This window comes from Ammospiza nelsoni, chromosome 1 (genome assembly GCF_027579445.1).
Source record: "Ammospiza nelsoni isolate bAmmNel1 chromosome 1, bAmmNel1.pri, whole genome shotgun sequence".
Taxonomy (NCBI): Eukaryota; Metazoa; Chordata; class Aves; order Passeriformes; family Passerellidae; genus Ammospiza; species Ammospiza nelsoni.
In genome coordinates this window covers 38209192-38225684 of record NC_080633.1, presented here as the reverse complement: position 1 = coordinate 38225684, position 16493 = coordinate 38209192, and the positions used below count along the sequence as shown (strand labels likewise).

The 16493-nt window shown below is 35.6% G+C and overlaps 1 protein-coding gene across 3 annotated transcripts in view; it reads left to right on the top strand.

Annotated features, from left to right (window-relative positions):
- ZNF385D (zinc finger protein 385D) overlaps positions 1 to 16493 on the top strand; it is a 412526-nt gene that overhangs the window by 299717 nt on the left and 96316 nt on the right. For all 3 annotated transcript variants that reach the window (XM_059473342.1, XM_059473350.1, XM_059473359.1), the window contains one exon: positions 15070 to 15180. In XM_059473342.1, the coding sequence (XP_059329325.1) occupies positions 15070 to 15180 (111 nt within the window). The remainder of the gene's footprint in view (positions 1 to 15069; positions 15181 to 16493) is intronic.

Below are 16493 nucleotides of genomic sequence, written 5' to 3'. Positions count from 1 at the left end.
GTTACCAGGGATTTGAAGGATTAACTCTAAGCTGGATTTTTGTAAGTATAAATTCAGAATGAATAATGTGTTTGTTTTCGTCCTGTAAGTAAACCTAAAAATTGTGATATTCCTTTAAAACCACTAACTACCACTGCCTTTAGTGTGGGGAATACTTTTCAGATGCAACAGTCACCATTAGATTTTGATTTTGATTCTACCACCCACTTCTGTGTCTTACTGTTCCTAGGGCTGTTTTTGCAGGTGGGGGGATGAATGTTTGAAGGGGTTTGGCTGTTTTTCTGTGTATGTTTTAGGGTTTTTTAAAAATTGTTTTATTTAAAAAAAAAGAGGAGGCATATGATAACCTCTGGAGCCTTTGTTGTTCACTGTAAGATTTATTCTCTGCTATTAGTTCCTGGTATGTGAAATGATGGTGCATAGGTTCATAGGCAAGAAGATAAGGAGGATTTCAAAAGGGACCCTAAAGAGTTATGCCGTGCTTTTTGTGTCATAAAGTGAGGAATACAAGGGAGCTACAATAAGATTGCAGTAAAGGTTTTACAGGAACACTTTTAAAACTAATGCAAGTACTAAATGCATAAAATCAGTAATCAAGCTGGGAGCAGCAAATGTGCTATGTTATCTACAAAGATAACACACAGTGCTCATTTTTCTTACTAGCTAATTTAACTACCAAGCTTTTATTGTTGCTTCTGCTCAGTCCTTCCACTATTAGCTGAAGTTGAGATTTCTCACAAAAATTCATCCTTGGCAGTAATAATTTGCTGTAATATAAAATAAATGAGTTAGCATAAAAGATTTTACTGATTGCAGTGCCAGTTGGCACTTTCTTGCTCTCTGTTGAAACGAGCACAACACATTGTCTATTACAGCTGCACAGCTACCCTGTGACCACTCTGTGTTGCAAGTTTTAACATTACTGTTTCTGTATGTATTTTTCCCCCATAAATTATTCTTTGCAGAAGAATGTTAATTAGTAACTGATAGATATAAAAATTTCCAGGGACAGCCCATTAATTCCATTTACCTTAATGGCACTTAGATCATAGCTTGCAGTACAGCTGTATTCAGACTGGATTATAAATGTAATTTTTTGCATCATTAACTACCCTGATTAATCTTAGACAGCAAAAGCATAATTATAGAAACACAGGACTTACAATGTGCCAGTTTAAAGTTGCAGCTTTCTTCTTTTGTAGTTACATCAGTGTAAACAACCTAGGTTTTGAAAATTTAGACTGAAACACGTTTTCTTCGTTTCTTCTGCTCATTTCTGGTTTTACTTGGGGATTCTTAGGTTTTATTTTGTTTGTGGATTGTTGAGGATTTTTTAAAATGCTTTTTGTAGCATGTTTTGCTTTTGACTAGTGCAATTACTGGATATTTGCATAGTAATTGACCACCATTAGTGAGGTGGTCATTCTGATCAAAGCGTATTAAGGAAAGCACATGTATTTTCTCTCTGGTTTCTGTGGAGGCCAGAAGATGTCATTTTGATTTTCACATTAAAGTCATCAGGCCAAACAAAAGGGCAAATTCAGATACTAATCTCAGACAGAAGCTGATGTGATGGGTGGCTGGTTTTGCAGGCAGCAGCCAGGAAATAGCACATTCTGCTTGAGTCCAGGTCTAATATTAACAGTTGGGAAACCTGACCAGCCTGGTATCATAAAAGATTTTGTCACGTGGGGGTTTTCGACTTGTTTATCTTTGGATTTGATCAGCAAAAGGTGAGATTTGATGAGAGAAAGGCAAGAACTGACAGAGAGAAAATTTGCACTGGTAATTCCATTTCAGTAATCATAAATCTGAAAGGAAAACTAAAACCAGGTTCTTGAATGATGATAGTTCAGAAATAGTGTTTGTAAACATGATGATTCTTAACAACATACTGGATTTTTCAGGGTCAGTTGACACTGCTGCATGCTGCAAATGTGCTGTGTGTCTCCTCATGTGGAGTGTAAACTGAAGATTTTGTAAAGGGGGAAAGAAGAAAAAACCTTTCCCATCATTTATTTATTCAAATGGGTGACTGCATTTATGCCTTTTATAATAGCATATATTTTGTGTGTGTGGAAGGAAAAACAGACACTAGTCCATTTCAATATAACAACCAACGTTTTGTTTTAATTCTGTTTTTGAGTCTCCTGCTTTTTGCTTCTTTCAAGCTGTAGGCACAGCCCCTGCAGAGGCAATCTGCTATGCAAATTACAAGGAAATAACAAAAAGAAGGGTTTTCTCATTAGTGCCCAAAAAGGCAGCAGCACTTTTTAAGACACAGGAAAAGATGGAGGGTTGGAGCACTGTGGTTGCAGCTGCTTCGGAAGTACTTTTTCAGTTATCCTACCCCATGGCAGAACTGTTTGTGCATACTGTGGTTCCCGAGAGCTGCTGGGGTAAAAATCAGACTGTCTTTTGAAACAAGAGCCAAAAGACACAAGGTGTGGTAAGGGTTGATCAAGAATGCTGCTCTGAGCTAGCAAGAAGGAGTTGGTGGAAGAGATGATGGCTTCAACTCCGCATTCAGGAACAGACCTTCACAGTGACCTTGGACTATTACTTGCTCTCAGTTCCTATGTGTAAGATGAGGATAATATTTCCTGGCCTCTTAAGTGTGTTACAAAGATCCTGATCATTAATGATTAATCCTGGTCCTGGAATGTGTACAGTGTGTATTAAGATCTAATCATAATTGTCAAAGCTGAGATCCAAGGTCAAGCCTTGGTTTGCACTTGTTCCATCAGAGTGTCAAGATAAGCAGGAATAAGTCATGGGTTCATCTCTAATATTACATCAGTATAAAAACTTTACAGCAGCAGGATGAATGATGTTTTCATTTGTGATGTTGTTTTTATAATCACAGATAATTAACTGAGTAGTAAACAGGACCAGGGACAGGGCTGAGAGCCCTGAAGACATCTAAGATGACAGGAGCAAACCCTGTGCGAATTTGCACTGCACTTTTCATGTCTTCTTCATTTGTTTTCAGAGTTCAGAAAGTTGCTGCTATTTTATCAGGTCCTTCATACCTATTCTGTGTTTTAGATATCGCCAGAACAGAACTTTTACTATAAAAGTGGAGACAATGTACTTAAAATATCCATTGGCCTTAAAGAGTGCAAAAGAATTGAACCTTCAAATTAATCAAAGCTGGGCTACTTGTGCATCCTGGAGTTTCTTCTCTGAAAAGACCTGCTAGCAGGACAGATGTCTTTAAGTACTTAACTTGCAGACAACAACTGCACAGTTCACAGGCAATAAAATTGCCTGTTTTCACATCCACAGGTAATTCTGTGAGGTGCTCCAGACAGGGATGATCTTGAATCAATTATACCTGTGCTGTCTCCTGTGAAGTCATAAGGCTGTGCATAAGATCAAGTGGATTTGCCAAAAGTTCTAGTACATCTCAGTTTTCATGTTAATTACCTGTCTGTAAATGATCTTTGTAAAGGGAAATACTCAGATGAGACTTCCTATTGTGTTTAAGTTCATAATATATACCAAATCCTTTTCAGCCTCCCTAGTTCCAAAGACTCAATGGACACCATAGTTTCACTTAATGTGAAGTGAGGCTGTCCTGCTGGCAGGGGTCAGCTGAGGAGATGGAAGAACTCTTCAGGGCTGCTTACCTGCAGTAGTTCACTGTCTAGCTGCTTCATCCATTCATGTTTGCCTAAATTCTGGCTCCCATCTGCATGTATTAGTTCATCTGGGATTACAGCCTGGAGGGAGACAGAACATCCCTTCTTACTCACTGGACTGCAGCCCAGAGTCCTCACCTGGTCAATGAACCTCGATTACCTTCTGTGTGCCAGGATCTGTATGCCACCAGTGTAGTCAAAGCTGATTCAGACATCCAGTTCGAGTTTTTGATCTTTTGATAAAGACCAAAATCAGTATGAAGCAATTTTAAACAAACAGAGATTTCAAGAAAATGCGTGAACTAGTCCAGACCAATACACCAATACACCCTGCCATGATAGTAAAGTGAATGTGTTCACCTTGTGATAGCATCCTTTCCCAAAATCAAAGTTACCAAAGTTGTGCCAGAAACCAAAAGTTCTTATTAACTCAACATTTTGGTATTTGTAGTTATATTAATACTTATTTTACAGTAGTAGAATCTTGCAAGGAGGGGAGATTACAACTTTAATCCTGTTTTAAAGTATCTTGAACTCATAGACAGGTATTTCTATATGCAGACATGTAAAAACAGGTTTCTTTCCTTCCTTGGTTTCATTTAGTTCTGTTTTGATCTACAAAAAGCTCAGAACTCAGGGTTAGACTGGTACTTCCCTGGCAACACCTTTTTCTAAATTTTAATTTTGATATATTACTCAGATAAAACTTCAAAGATGAAATTGCATGGAAAAGTGCACTGTTAATGTTTCATCTTTTTCCAAATTATATAAAAACATGCTGAGAATTATTTAATGCATTGCATTTCAGAGATGAGTAGGAAGGGATTAAAGCACTTCAAGTAGTGAATGAGCCATAACTATTTTCTCCACAGCTGTTCAGTGCACTCAGGATTGCACTAATGACTTAGTCACTAAGACTGACAGGGGAGTTGGAATGAATCTCAGTGGTAATCTGTAGGGAATTACTGGAAAAGTAATGTGGGTACCCAGTGAAGGTATAAGTGTGTTCTTTTTATCAAAATGGAAGGTAGTCCTGGTTTTTTACCATTAAGAAAATGAGACATTTCAACTGGCTGGGAGTTGGGTTATAATCTCTACTTATTGGAGTTGGAAATTATCTCCATTTATTTCTAAATTATTTCTTTTCTATATTTTCCTGCTTTCTGCTTCCTAGAGAGCCTGAAGAAGAAATCGGGTAGATGTTAATTTTTCAGTTAGAAGTACTTTATTAAAATGCAAATCACCTTTGGCCACTTATTTCCCCTTATCTTGGGATCGTTCTCAGCTTAGTACCAAATCCTAATGTTGTTTATGCATACATAGTTACTAAGATCTATGTTTGTTTACATTATTATGTAAGCTCTTAAACTATATCAAGAAATTGCAACTTTTTTTTTTTTCCATTTTCCAATTTCATATTCCTCTCTCTCTTATTGGAAGTGAATATCCTGAACACTCAGTCTTATCCTGGCTAAAAACTCAGGGAGGTTTTAGAGGTAATCATGTTATGGAGGGAGTAAGCAGGTTAATGACTTCTCCTGTGGTCCATAATCCATGATCTGAGCAAAGGTGAAGTATTATTTGCATGCAAGGAGTTATAATGCTCTTAAGTGATCTCTATTAGGGTTAGGAATATAGCCATGGACATAATTTACTCTCATATTTCACCATTACATGTTATAAGGGTGTTTTCAGCTGCATGTGCAAACTCCAGCCCTTCATATGTGAAAAGTGTGAGGAACATTATTCTTCTCTATTGAGTGCTGGTGACGCGATTAATTTAAATAAAATAATCTTGAATCTCCAGATGTGAGACACAATGATGAGAGTTGGTCACATGGTTTTATATCCTGGAATTATTACAAAAAGGAGAGTAGAACTTCCTTTCAAGAGAAGGGAATGGGAAAAAAAAAAAGAAAACACACCAGAGGAACACTGGTAGTCAAATAATTATGCTAGCAAATATCTCTGCTTCCACTTGAAGTACTTGTACCAGGTTCTGAAGATAGACAGACATCTATTAAAAGCCAAGAGAAAAATGCAGTAATTTTCTAATTACTCCATTGTAAGGGGTTGTGAGAATTATAGTGGTTAAACAAGCACAGCAGCTTTATAAAACTTTTCAATTGAAATGTTGAAGTGTTTTATACTGAAACAATTATAAAATGAGAATCTGGAAAGTATCTTTCTCTACAACATTCAACTGCTATATTTTAGCCAGTGCTTCCTAAAAATACTTGCTCACTGAAGTATTACCCACCAGAATCTGGGATAAAATTATTCTGTCCTCTTAATTTTTTTTCTTTTTATTATGGGATGTATGGATTAAATTATGTGTTGGGGTCCCTTTTAGTTTTTTATTTTCTGATTTTACAAGTATGGCTTAAGAATTGTAACTTATCCCGGTGTTAAATCTTAATAAAGTAAGATTTTGACATGTGTTGAAATGCTCTAAAATTATAGATTTTATAGAGTATTTTAATGATGTCTGAAGCATAAAATGATTTTTTAAAGTTGAGTATATACCTCTTTAAACATTCCAGTTATAGAACAGAATAAGAATGGTAAATAAGAAGAATAGTTTAAATAGGCTAAAAAAGTGTAGCAGCATGAACAGGAACTTGGCATTGCAGAATTATTTTCTCACTCCTTAAGCACATACATATCCAGTCACTTCTCTGAAAAACATGTAGTGTTCAGAGACCACTTTGCACTCTGATACTTGTAAGCAATTCACTTGTAAGAGTGAATCAAGTGTTTCTCTGCTAGTTCTCAGGCAGATATCCTGCTTTTATTGTTGTTGTGATTAGAAAGACTCACTATTATTAATACCAGTTATAATACTTGGTACAGTTTTCTGAGGTGCATTCATAAATGAATGATGCTATTGGGAATTTGTTGTGCAACCCTCATTAGCCCTGCCAACCTTTTGTTCCTAACTCTTGAGCACAAACATTAAAATGCCCTTAACTTTTTAAAATGGATTCTTTTTCTCATGAACTTATTTTTGCTTTGTTCTTGGTGAGTCTCAGAAAACAAATGGTGTTTATGAACCTTGGGTTTTTATCTTTATTGGTATCTTTAGAGATATCTTTAGGGAGAGTGTAGCATTTATGTCTCTTTGTTTTAAGCAATTGTTTTGGGTTTAATCATATTTTTACCATCTGCCAGTGCTCACTTAAGTGAGCAGATAAAAGAAGCAATCCACCCTTTCTTTGCACACCACTTTGTTCAAGCCTACTAGAAGTGGAATGAGTGATTCTCTCACTTTCAAGGTGATCTGTTTCGTGTTGGTCTGTTCTTATGCTGCAATTGTTGTATTGAGTGTTGTCAACTAGATAATTGAGCAGTGTGATAAACACACCACATTTGGCTGCCTTTCATCTTCTCTTCTTTAGGAGAATCTTATAGGTCTGATAGAATTTTCCTTTGGATAAGCACTGAGAATCAATCATGGTTTCACAATTGAGGAGATTATTATCCATAGTATTTTTGCTCTGTTTGTTGCATAAGCCAGAAAGCATATTTTGTATGAGGTAGGACTAAAATAAGGGCTATCCCATTTTAGAAAATCAGTTGAAACAATTCTCTGAACAACTCCAGAGAGTTGTTCCCTGAGATGTTAGGCAAGTAGCTTAACACAAACATTTCCAAGAGAGCTCTATGGATTGTAAGTCCAACCTGCAGTTGTAAAGCTGTGTTTAGTAGCTCACAGATGAATCTGCAAACAGGAACTTTGTGGGGAACATAGGAAAGGCCATATAATAGTAAGTACTCTCAGGTACATTAGGTTGAGTAACTGGAACTGGTGTACAGTTTTTGTTCTTTATTTCTGAGAAAATACCATCTATCTAAAAAAGAAGTTTTCAAAGTTAATTATACTTGTGAACAACTCACATCCTGGGACAGTGAAGACTGTAGGAGAGCCAATGAATAGGCTGATAATTCCCATTGGGAGTGAGGTTTCAGCTTTATAGAGTCATTGAGGATTAGGGTTATTCATTGAACCTCTTGGACAAAACACAACATTGAACAGTTGCTCATTAGGTGAATGTTGTCCATCTTCTAAGCAAACAAAGCCAAAACCTTCTGGGGAAAAGATGTGAGCACATTTCAGAAATATAATTTCACAAGGGTGTCAAATTAAGGCTTATAGGCATTTCATGTTTTTAAGGGCTTGATCTGCAACCTTAATGTTCTCTTAGTACTGTGTTTCTGTATTTAGCATACATACACAGATTTGTTCCAGTTTGACAATCCTTCACATGTTGTTTAGTGTGTTTGATTAGCATAATCACTGTGTGATTATTTCTCAGTAGCCTTAGCATATGCAAATTCTTGTCTTTTGACTGACAACCATTATTAGACAATCAGAGTATAAGGATTTGCATAATCTCTCTGTGGTTACAGTATTTGTGTGCAATACCACTGTGAATGCAAATCCTTTTGCTCTGACTGGTTTCTCTATATTCAAGCAGCTTGCCAGGAATACTGCTGCTGCTTCAGCATCTTATTTGCAAGTGGAAAAATCTACAAAAAAAAAAAAAAAAAGGGAAGAAATACTAGAGTCACATCAGAAAGGTGACTAGACAACTGCTGCAATTAAATAGCTCAATTAGGAAAAAAGAAAAAAAAAGAAAGAAACACAGGATTTCAACAAAAGAATAAAAAGTTTACTTTGGGAATTCATTCTGAAGTACTATTTGAGTGACCTGTTGCATTTTTTGAGAACTGACAGCAATTTTCTTTTTAATGGAAAGTAATAGAAAGTACTTTTTAAAAGAAAAGTAATTATTTTGTAAATATTGCACATCATTGTAGTTGGTGCAGATGTTTTACATGAATTATATTTAACAAGGATGAGCAATATTTCAGTTTACATACATGGAAAGCATCAAGCTAGTTCTACCCTCTTTCATTGATAAAAACAGTAATGGTAGACACTAAGAAAAAATGGGTAGTGCTGAGTTCAACTCTGCATAATTATTCACCATAATTACTAGGGCAACATTGAATAAATTAGCTGCAAAAGGCTAAGCCATGCAAGATAGCATATCTAGAATGTGTATTCTGTTTAATATTGTTTTATTTGTACATGAAAGCAAACTACTGTTGAACATCAGTTTTGTGTGTGTTTTTAATTATGCTTACTAAGCTTTTCCCACCATTCCTTTTGAATTGTGTTCTTTGGTTAGTTTATAAGATTCTTTTTCACAGATTAATGTGGTTTTGAAAAAAACAGCTGTGGAGTGCCAACCGTAACAATGGGACTTCTTTCTTATGGAAATGTAGAATGTCAGATGCACTTAGGATCAAATTGGTGATCTGCTGCTGAGCTGTTCTGTTTCTGACATGGTCACCTGGATTTTAAGAAGGTATCAGGTAGATTGTAAGTTATAGGTCTGACACTTCTGGAAAGCATCATGTTCTGCAGAGAGATTTTCTTTTTTTAATGTGCATGGTTAATAAATACTTTTATGAGTGTTGGGATTGCTGTGCAAACACAGAAATGAACAGCAATGTGTGACACACAGCACTTCATATTTTTCCAGGAAGCTTTATACTCATTGCACATGCTTTGTGCTGCTTGAAAATGCAAATGCAGTAGATGCCAGGTATTACTTGGAGAAGGAGTAGCTTCTACTCAGCTGCCCAGTGCTCATAATGTGGGCAGTCTATACAGCCAATATAAGTCTGAAAGTCCAAGAGTTCTTCAAAATATCTAACTTTCTGCATAAGTAATAATAATACAATGTAGTGTATCTAATATAATATTGCTGCATCTCTACAAGTGACCAGCATGATTGCAGAGAAAATGTCTGTGAATTCTTGATGCCACTGAGATCACAGAGGAGCTGCTCAGTTTTCAATTTGAAATAGTCAAATTATGCTGTGAGAAAATTGCTGGCTCTAGGAGCCCTGAGCTATAAATGACAGTGGCTTTGCACCATTGAGGAGCATTCTTATAGCTTAACCTTTCTGTGTTTCTCTAAGTATGGCACAGTAATAATCAAGTAGGCAGTTTAATGTTTGAACTGGTTGGCATTAGATCTTTATTTATCATACAGTTTTAAAAATGGGTCAGGTTGAGCAATAAGTATGACGTGGAGGATGTGATATTTTGGGATTTTTGCTTGGTAATGGCAAAGATTGATATAGGATTTAAACTGTTTTCTAATTCTCTTATAAGTTTCGCTGTTTGTTGAAACATAAGAGAATGAATGAAAGAAGCCCGTACTGAGTTATCTTTATTTCTTATCAATGTTACAGCCCTAACACAGTGCAATGTTACAATCAAAATAACATTAAAGGAATTATATTATGAGTAATTGTACATAATTATTACAATTAGATGTATATAATTATATATTTATGACTATGTTTCTTGCCATCAGTCTGGACTTCTACAACCACATGAATTAGTAAGTACAAAATGAGGCCAAATAAGCACAATATTAATATCAAATATGTTAGGATCTGGATTTTAAGAGGTTCTGGGAGGTGGTGGTATCTGTGTCACTAAATTCACTTAGCTGTTCAAGTAATGGAAATCAGTAATTTGGTGAGTAATTTTTATTTTTTGATTACGTCTCAAATGGTCTAGAACAATTTTTTCCTGTGAGCTTCAATGACCTGACATGTTTTTCTGCTCATTTAGTGTAAGACCATATCTCATCTGAGTCAATCTTTTCCAGCTAATTTCTTTGGTCTTGAGGTAAAAATACTTTCTTACTTTTTTGATTGCTTTAGGCCTAACATATGCTCTGAACAAGCTCTAGGCATCCACATCATCTTATCCTTTGACCTGGATGGTTTTATTTATAGACTTTAGTGAATTTCAATTTATTGCAAACCTTAAGCATCTGAAATGCTCATATCATGGCTTTTGGTTTTAATGCAAAATTAAAAAATAAGTCCCTTTGGTTTATATCCCCTTTATGATTTGAGCCTTTGTGGATCAAGCTTTCATGCTTTCCTTTGGCTCTTGCTTTGCTATGGTTTTTAACTTAGGCATATTCTTATGCCTCTGGGATAAGAAGTCACAAAAAAGAAACTAATAAAAATTATATATATTAAAAATTATTGAAATTCAGGAAGACACTGAAATTTGTTGAAATCTGTGTTTCAATTACAGCTTCAGCATAAAACAATTCTTCACACACACACACACACACACAAAATCTAGTGTGTGCATGCGAAAACACTTAACAATTATTTGTGGAAAATACGTAAGATTTACTTTCCAAGGGATCAGATTTCTCTGTATGTAACATATATCATCTCAGGTTCTGCATTGCACAGATATTTACTGAAAATTTAATGAGATGAAGACTTGGCTACAGCCAGCCTTCAAGGATATCAGCTATGGTGATTGTGGAAAAGTGTCCCAGATAGGATAACAAGGGATCTCCTGGGTCACCTTCTTGGTGATTTTGTGGTAGGTGCTTCCTCCAGAAAAGTTCATGCAACAGCCACTCCTTTCATCTTCAGTCCACAAAATAAAGAGCATTTCATTCTCTATAGTAAGCACAAGAACAAGGAATACAGATAATATCATAGGTCTGACATGACTGAATTTAAAACAAGCAAAACTAAATTATAGTGATAGGGTCAAAGCTAAGAATATGCAGTAAGGGGACAATTTCTATCATGCCCTTGGTTTAAACCTGGATTTTTCTAAAGTATGGTATGTTCCTGAAGATTTTGGGGAGTACATTATTTGATCAAAGAATGTGAGTCATATCATCTTGCCACAAATTTTGGCTTGAATAATTAAAACACAGAGGATGTTATTGATGTGCGTGTATTGAAACCAAAAATTAATCAAATTAACTTATATATTTATCTAAATTTCTCAATCTAATAGTCATCCTGTTGTTTGCATTAAACCTTGAGCACTGTGCTATCCCTAGACATATTCACATGGAAAAGTGAGATATATAGAAAATACCTGATGCTAGAGAGTAGAAAGCCAAAAGGCGATGGACAAGTCAAACACTGCAGCTCTCAGAGCAAACTCTGTGTTGTACAGCTTTGACATCTGAATGATAATCTTTCATGTGAATTGCAAACTTCTCTGTCCTTCACTTTAAATGACAGTAAATTAAATTAGTTTAGTCTAAGAAATAAAATCCAGAATTGTAAAAGAGAGCTAGTAATGAGTTAAAAGCAGATTTTATCAAAGTTTATCATGATAACCTTTATTTTGAAAGTGCATACCACTTACATAAGTTGAAATGAAATTTATATGTGTAATTAGTAATGTTCAGTAAGTCTCAAAGTGCATGGAGATGCTTTAAAGTATCTAATCACTTGCTGGTTATCTTGCCTATATGATACTATTACCCTCTCTATATTTCTCTGCAATTCTTGCTCTCAATTTTCTGCAATCAGCAAGCTCTATTCCTCTGACTCTCAGCAGGTCTTCTCTCTGTCTTCCAGTATCTGTGAGATCTGAGTCCTTATCATGCTGCACCTAAGTATCCTGTTGCCTCTCAGATTTCCTGCATAAAACTTGTAGAGGCTTATCTGATGCTTTTGGATGTTTATTTGGAATTTATGGATTCGTGATGTTTCCCAAATGAAATCTCTAGGGAAAACTAATAATATTAAATATCGCTTAAGAATTCTGTCCCAACTTTATTAGAATCTGGTGCTAAGTTTTTAAGTCTAACTTAAAACTGTGCTTTGCAGTGTCAAAGAACAATTCTCCCATCCTTGGAAGTGTTCAAGGCAAGGCTGGATGGGGCTTTGAGCAACATGGACTAGTGGAATGTGTCCCTGCCCATGGCAGGGAGTTGGAAATAGATGATCTATGAGGTGCTTTCTAACCCAAACAATTATATGAGTCTATGAACTGACAGAGAACGGATTATTATTTTGAAACAGTTTTTCTTAATTAATTTGGAAACTATCCATAGTTCTTCTTCATTTAGAGCCACAAATGCAAAGCATCACATTCCCAGTAATGCCATGTAGTTGTACACCTAGAATTCTACATCTTTAAAAACTCAAAGGGAAAGGTGCTGATGGGTTTCTGCATCAGCAGATAAACAAGAGAAAAACCTGTGGTCTTATTAGGTAAGAAACCACACATTTTTCCATGAGACCAAATTAAAATTAAGTTTAACATAAAGCAACTATTCTGCACATTCATGATGTTTTTAATTCTAAAAAATATTTTGTCTCATTCTCAATATGAAAGCATCAGTTGCCTCAGAAATCCAACCTCATCTGGTGCTAGAATACTTACTCTGAAGATGGGTAAGCCCAGTTAAAAAAAAAAAAAGTTTTTTTATCTTCTGAACCATGGTAGTACCTTTTATTTAACTCATAGAGAACTTTCTTTGCTTTCTCAAGCTATTGTGAGATAATGGGCGCTTGTGAGATAGTGGGAAAGATTAACATGGTAACACTGAAGGCCATTATCTCACATTATCTGACAAGTGCCATAACTTGAGGAAGTGAACAAAGAAGCTCTCTAAAGAATCTCACAGCTGTGGCTAATGTGAAACCAAACAGTTACACTGGATCAAAGAATGCACAATTTCTTGTTACCCTGAGCTGACTTATCCATGTATCTCAACTTCAGGTTTCCCTAATTACTTTAGACCTGCAGTGGCAAGAGGAACAGAATTTTTCCAAGCTTGAACAGCACAGAATTAGCATCAGTTAAGACCATGTCATGCTTCAATGTTAAAAATAGCAAGATACAGGTCTATTGATTCTGCTGGTGTAAGAATTCACCTCTCTGTGGAGCAGTCAAAAAAAGAAGAGGTGTTACAATTTATTTACTTTCCTATGTAGTGGTGTCATTTTTGGTGTTCATAATAGTATTTTTGGATTGTGGGCTTTTTCTAGATCGTGTTACTCAGTGAGAGTGCTGCTAGAGCATGGCTTGATCACTGCAGAAAGTCTTACACAACTTGCTGTTGTCTTTCAGAGCTTGATATACTATGCCCTCAGTCATCAGTGTTATTTTGGGGTTAATGTTAAGTGGCATGCCTCGTTTCTAGGTGGGATTGGTGTTCTTTTATACTGGCCAGTACGCAAATGTATGTGGTGTTTCATATCAAATTGAAGAAGATGCTCAAACTGAGAATTTTTTCCAGACCAGTCTGTTGTTCTATAAAGCTCTGCTGTCTTCCTTGGTTTGTTTGGGGGGTTTGTGTGTGTCTGTGTAATTTTTTTTTTTTTTTTTACCAATCTTATTTTCTTTTCAACAGGAATTAATTTAAAGACCTATTTCATATTTGACACTGAACAGCTGTCAGGTGATGCAAAAATTCTGTAGTGATCTGCTCTGGATTCACTGCAATAGAGGCCATGACTGTCTACCATTACAGCTTTCATGAATAATTGATTACTCTAAGGACAAGCTCTGATTCTTTATTTATCAAATAACCCTTTGCCAACAGACTAGAAAATAGTGAATCATGGAGACATGGGCAAGGAGAAAGATGGAATCTTTTTCATTATGTACACTGTGAATACTGATTATCAGAATTATTCAAAATATGTGATTTTTTTAACTATTTAAAGACAAAAAAAAATATCAGTGGCTTAACCAAGTTGCTGCAGAGCTATTACCAGATTTTTAAAGTATCTGTCAAATGTTTTTTTGTGAAAAAGAAATAAGAAGCATTTTGTTCAATGAATTTGGGGAAGTTGATTTCAATCCGCCAAGTAAAAAAGTATACCTCAAGTAGTTTTTGTGAAGTTCTCTGCCAAAATGGCATTCATTTTTTTTAATAGGGAACCTGACTTGCAGACACTATCAGATCAGTGTTCTGGTAGAAGTTAACTCAGAATAATCCTTTTCATAAAGGTCAAATTCATCCTTAAAGCACAGTCTATACAAAATAGTTTCCTTCAAATGACTGAAAATAATATTTGGAGGATTTTTATCTTTTGTAAATTGTGTAGATGTTGTTTCAAGGAAGAGATTTATTTATTGGTTCACGGGATATTATTATTTGATAATACTGAAGTATTGTGTGCTATTCTGAAATTATATGTACATAATATTATTTCACGTTTTCATTAATCTTTTTCTTAGTAATTTTATTTAAAATGTTCTTGTTTTGCTTATTGAGCTAGCTTTTCTCTGATATAAAAATCACAAATTGATGTTTGGGTAGGAAAACCTGTTCAGCGTTTACAGCTCATACCTTTCCTCAGTAAAGGGAAATATAAAATTGAGCTAAATATACGTACTCCAAGAAAGTCAATGACATTTTCTTTTCCTTCTGCATAACCTCTTTCTATAACTACATAAAAAATAAATACTCATGTTTAAAGAAAAATAGTAGTTTTCTGTTAGATCATGGTATGGAATGATGCAGAATCTGTTTTGAGATTTTAGATAACATAGCACGCAGTGGAACAGCAAAAGCTTTTTATTTTTCTTCTTCTTTTTTCACAGATGGACCCAATTCAAAAAGCTGTAATAAATCATACATTTGGAGTTCCTCTTCCTCATCGAAGAAAGCAAATCATATCATGCAACATTTGCCAGCTGAGATTCAATTCTGATGTAAGTTGATCATTTTGTATCAGATGAGAAATATGTACTTATCTACTAGGATGTGCCATAATTTTCAGAAATTGAGCCTAAATGAAACGTTATGATTTCAGTTTGTCGCTCAGCAGATGAAAAGGCTGTAGGGTGTTTCAAATAAACACAATGGCTTGGTAGTGTTTATACACCCAGCCAGATTTTCCCTGCCAATATATCCCTGTAAGCTCATCAACTTCAGTTGTGCTGCACTGAGTGTAAATAGGAAGAATTTACTGATCCATTACTGCTAATAACGCTGGTATATTTGCTGGATCCTAATTCTTCTACCAGTCCTGGTTATGTGTCCCTTCAGTTGGCTCCTACCCTGCATCCTGTCACTTCTCCAGCAACAAAGCAGAACAAGCTGAACTGGAGATGCTCTCTAATACACCAAGGAAGGAAACCTGTCTCCCACAATTATCCAAGGGAGCTGTGCTGTGGTGCTCCTTGCCAACTAATACCTGTTGTGTCACAGAAAAGCCTCTTAGGTTTTAGCCCTTCTATTTCCTTCTCAGAATCACTGTGTATGCAGACCAAACCTGACATAGTAAAGTGATTTTTTTTCTGCTATTCTAGGCTCTTCAGGAAGTTTCTTCACATGGGCATTGATAGTGGGAACTAATCTTCCCCTGTCTTTAGTTCACTACATTATTTAAATATAGAAGTTACTTCTGCCAGTATAAAAATGTTTTGACTTAGAGTGAGGTCAAACCCAAAAGTGTCCACAAGGTTCCTTTCTAATTCTAGTCATAGGAAGAAGTGAAATACTTCTTGTACTCCTGCCTCTTACAAGGCAGCTATTTATATACAGTTTGTACTATTTTTAGTTTATTGATTATTTATCAAAACCACGAGCTTGACAAAATCTTAAATTGAACCTTGAAGCGTAATTGTAGGGATTTCCCATCTGGGAGTGAAAATACTGGATTTCTTTTCATTCCTCTCAGCTTTTTATCCCTCAGAAATAATTTCAAAAATAACTCAGTCACAATTTCTGGACCAGACAGCATCACATATTTAATTTTACTGATGACTCCAGGTTATTTAGCTCATTTACTGAATGGACGCCTTCTCTTATAACACTGATATAATTCTCAAAGAGAGGTGCAAGGAAGGGCAATACACTCTCTGGAACTGTCATGTCCATCACAGATAAAAATAGAAGAGTCAAATTAGGCTCTTCCATTTAGAAATCAGATGCCAAAATTAGAACTGTGGATACTGAGTCATTAATGAGGATGGGATGATGGTGACTTCTGAGCCACAATGGATCTTACCAACCAAGCAGT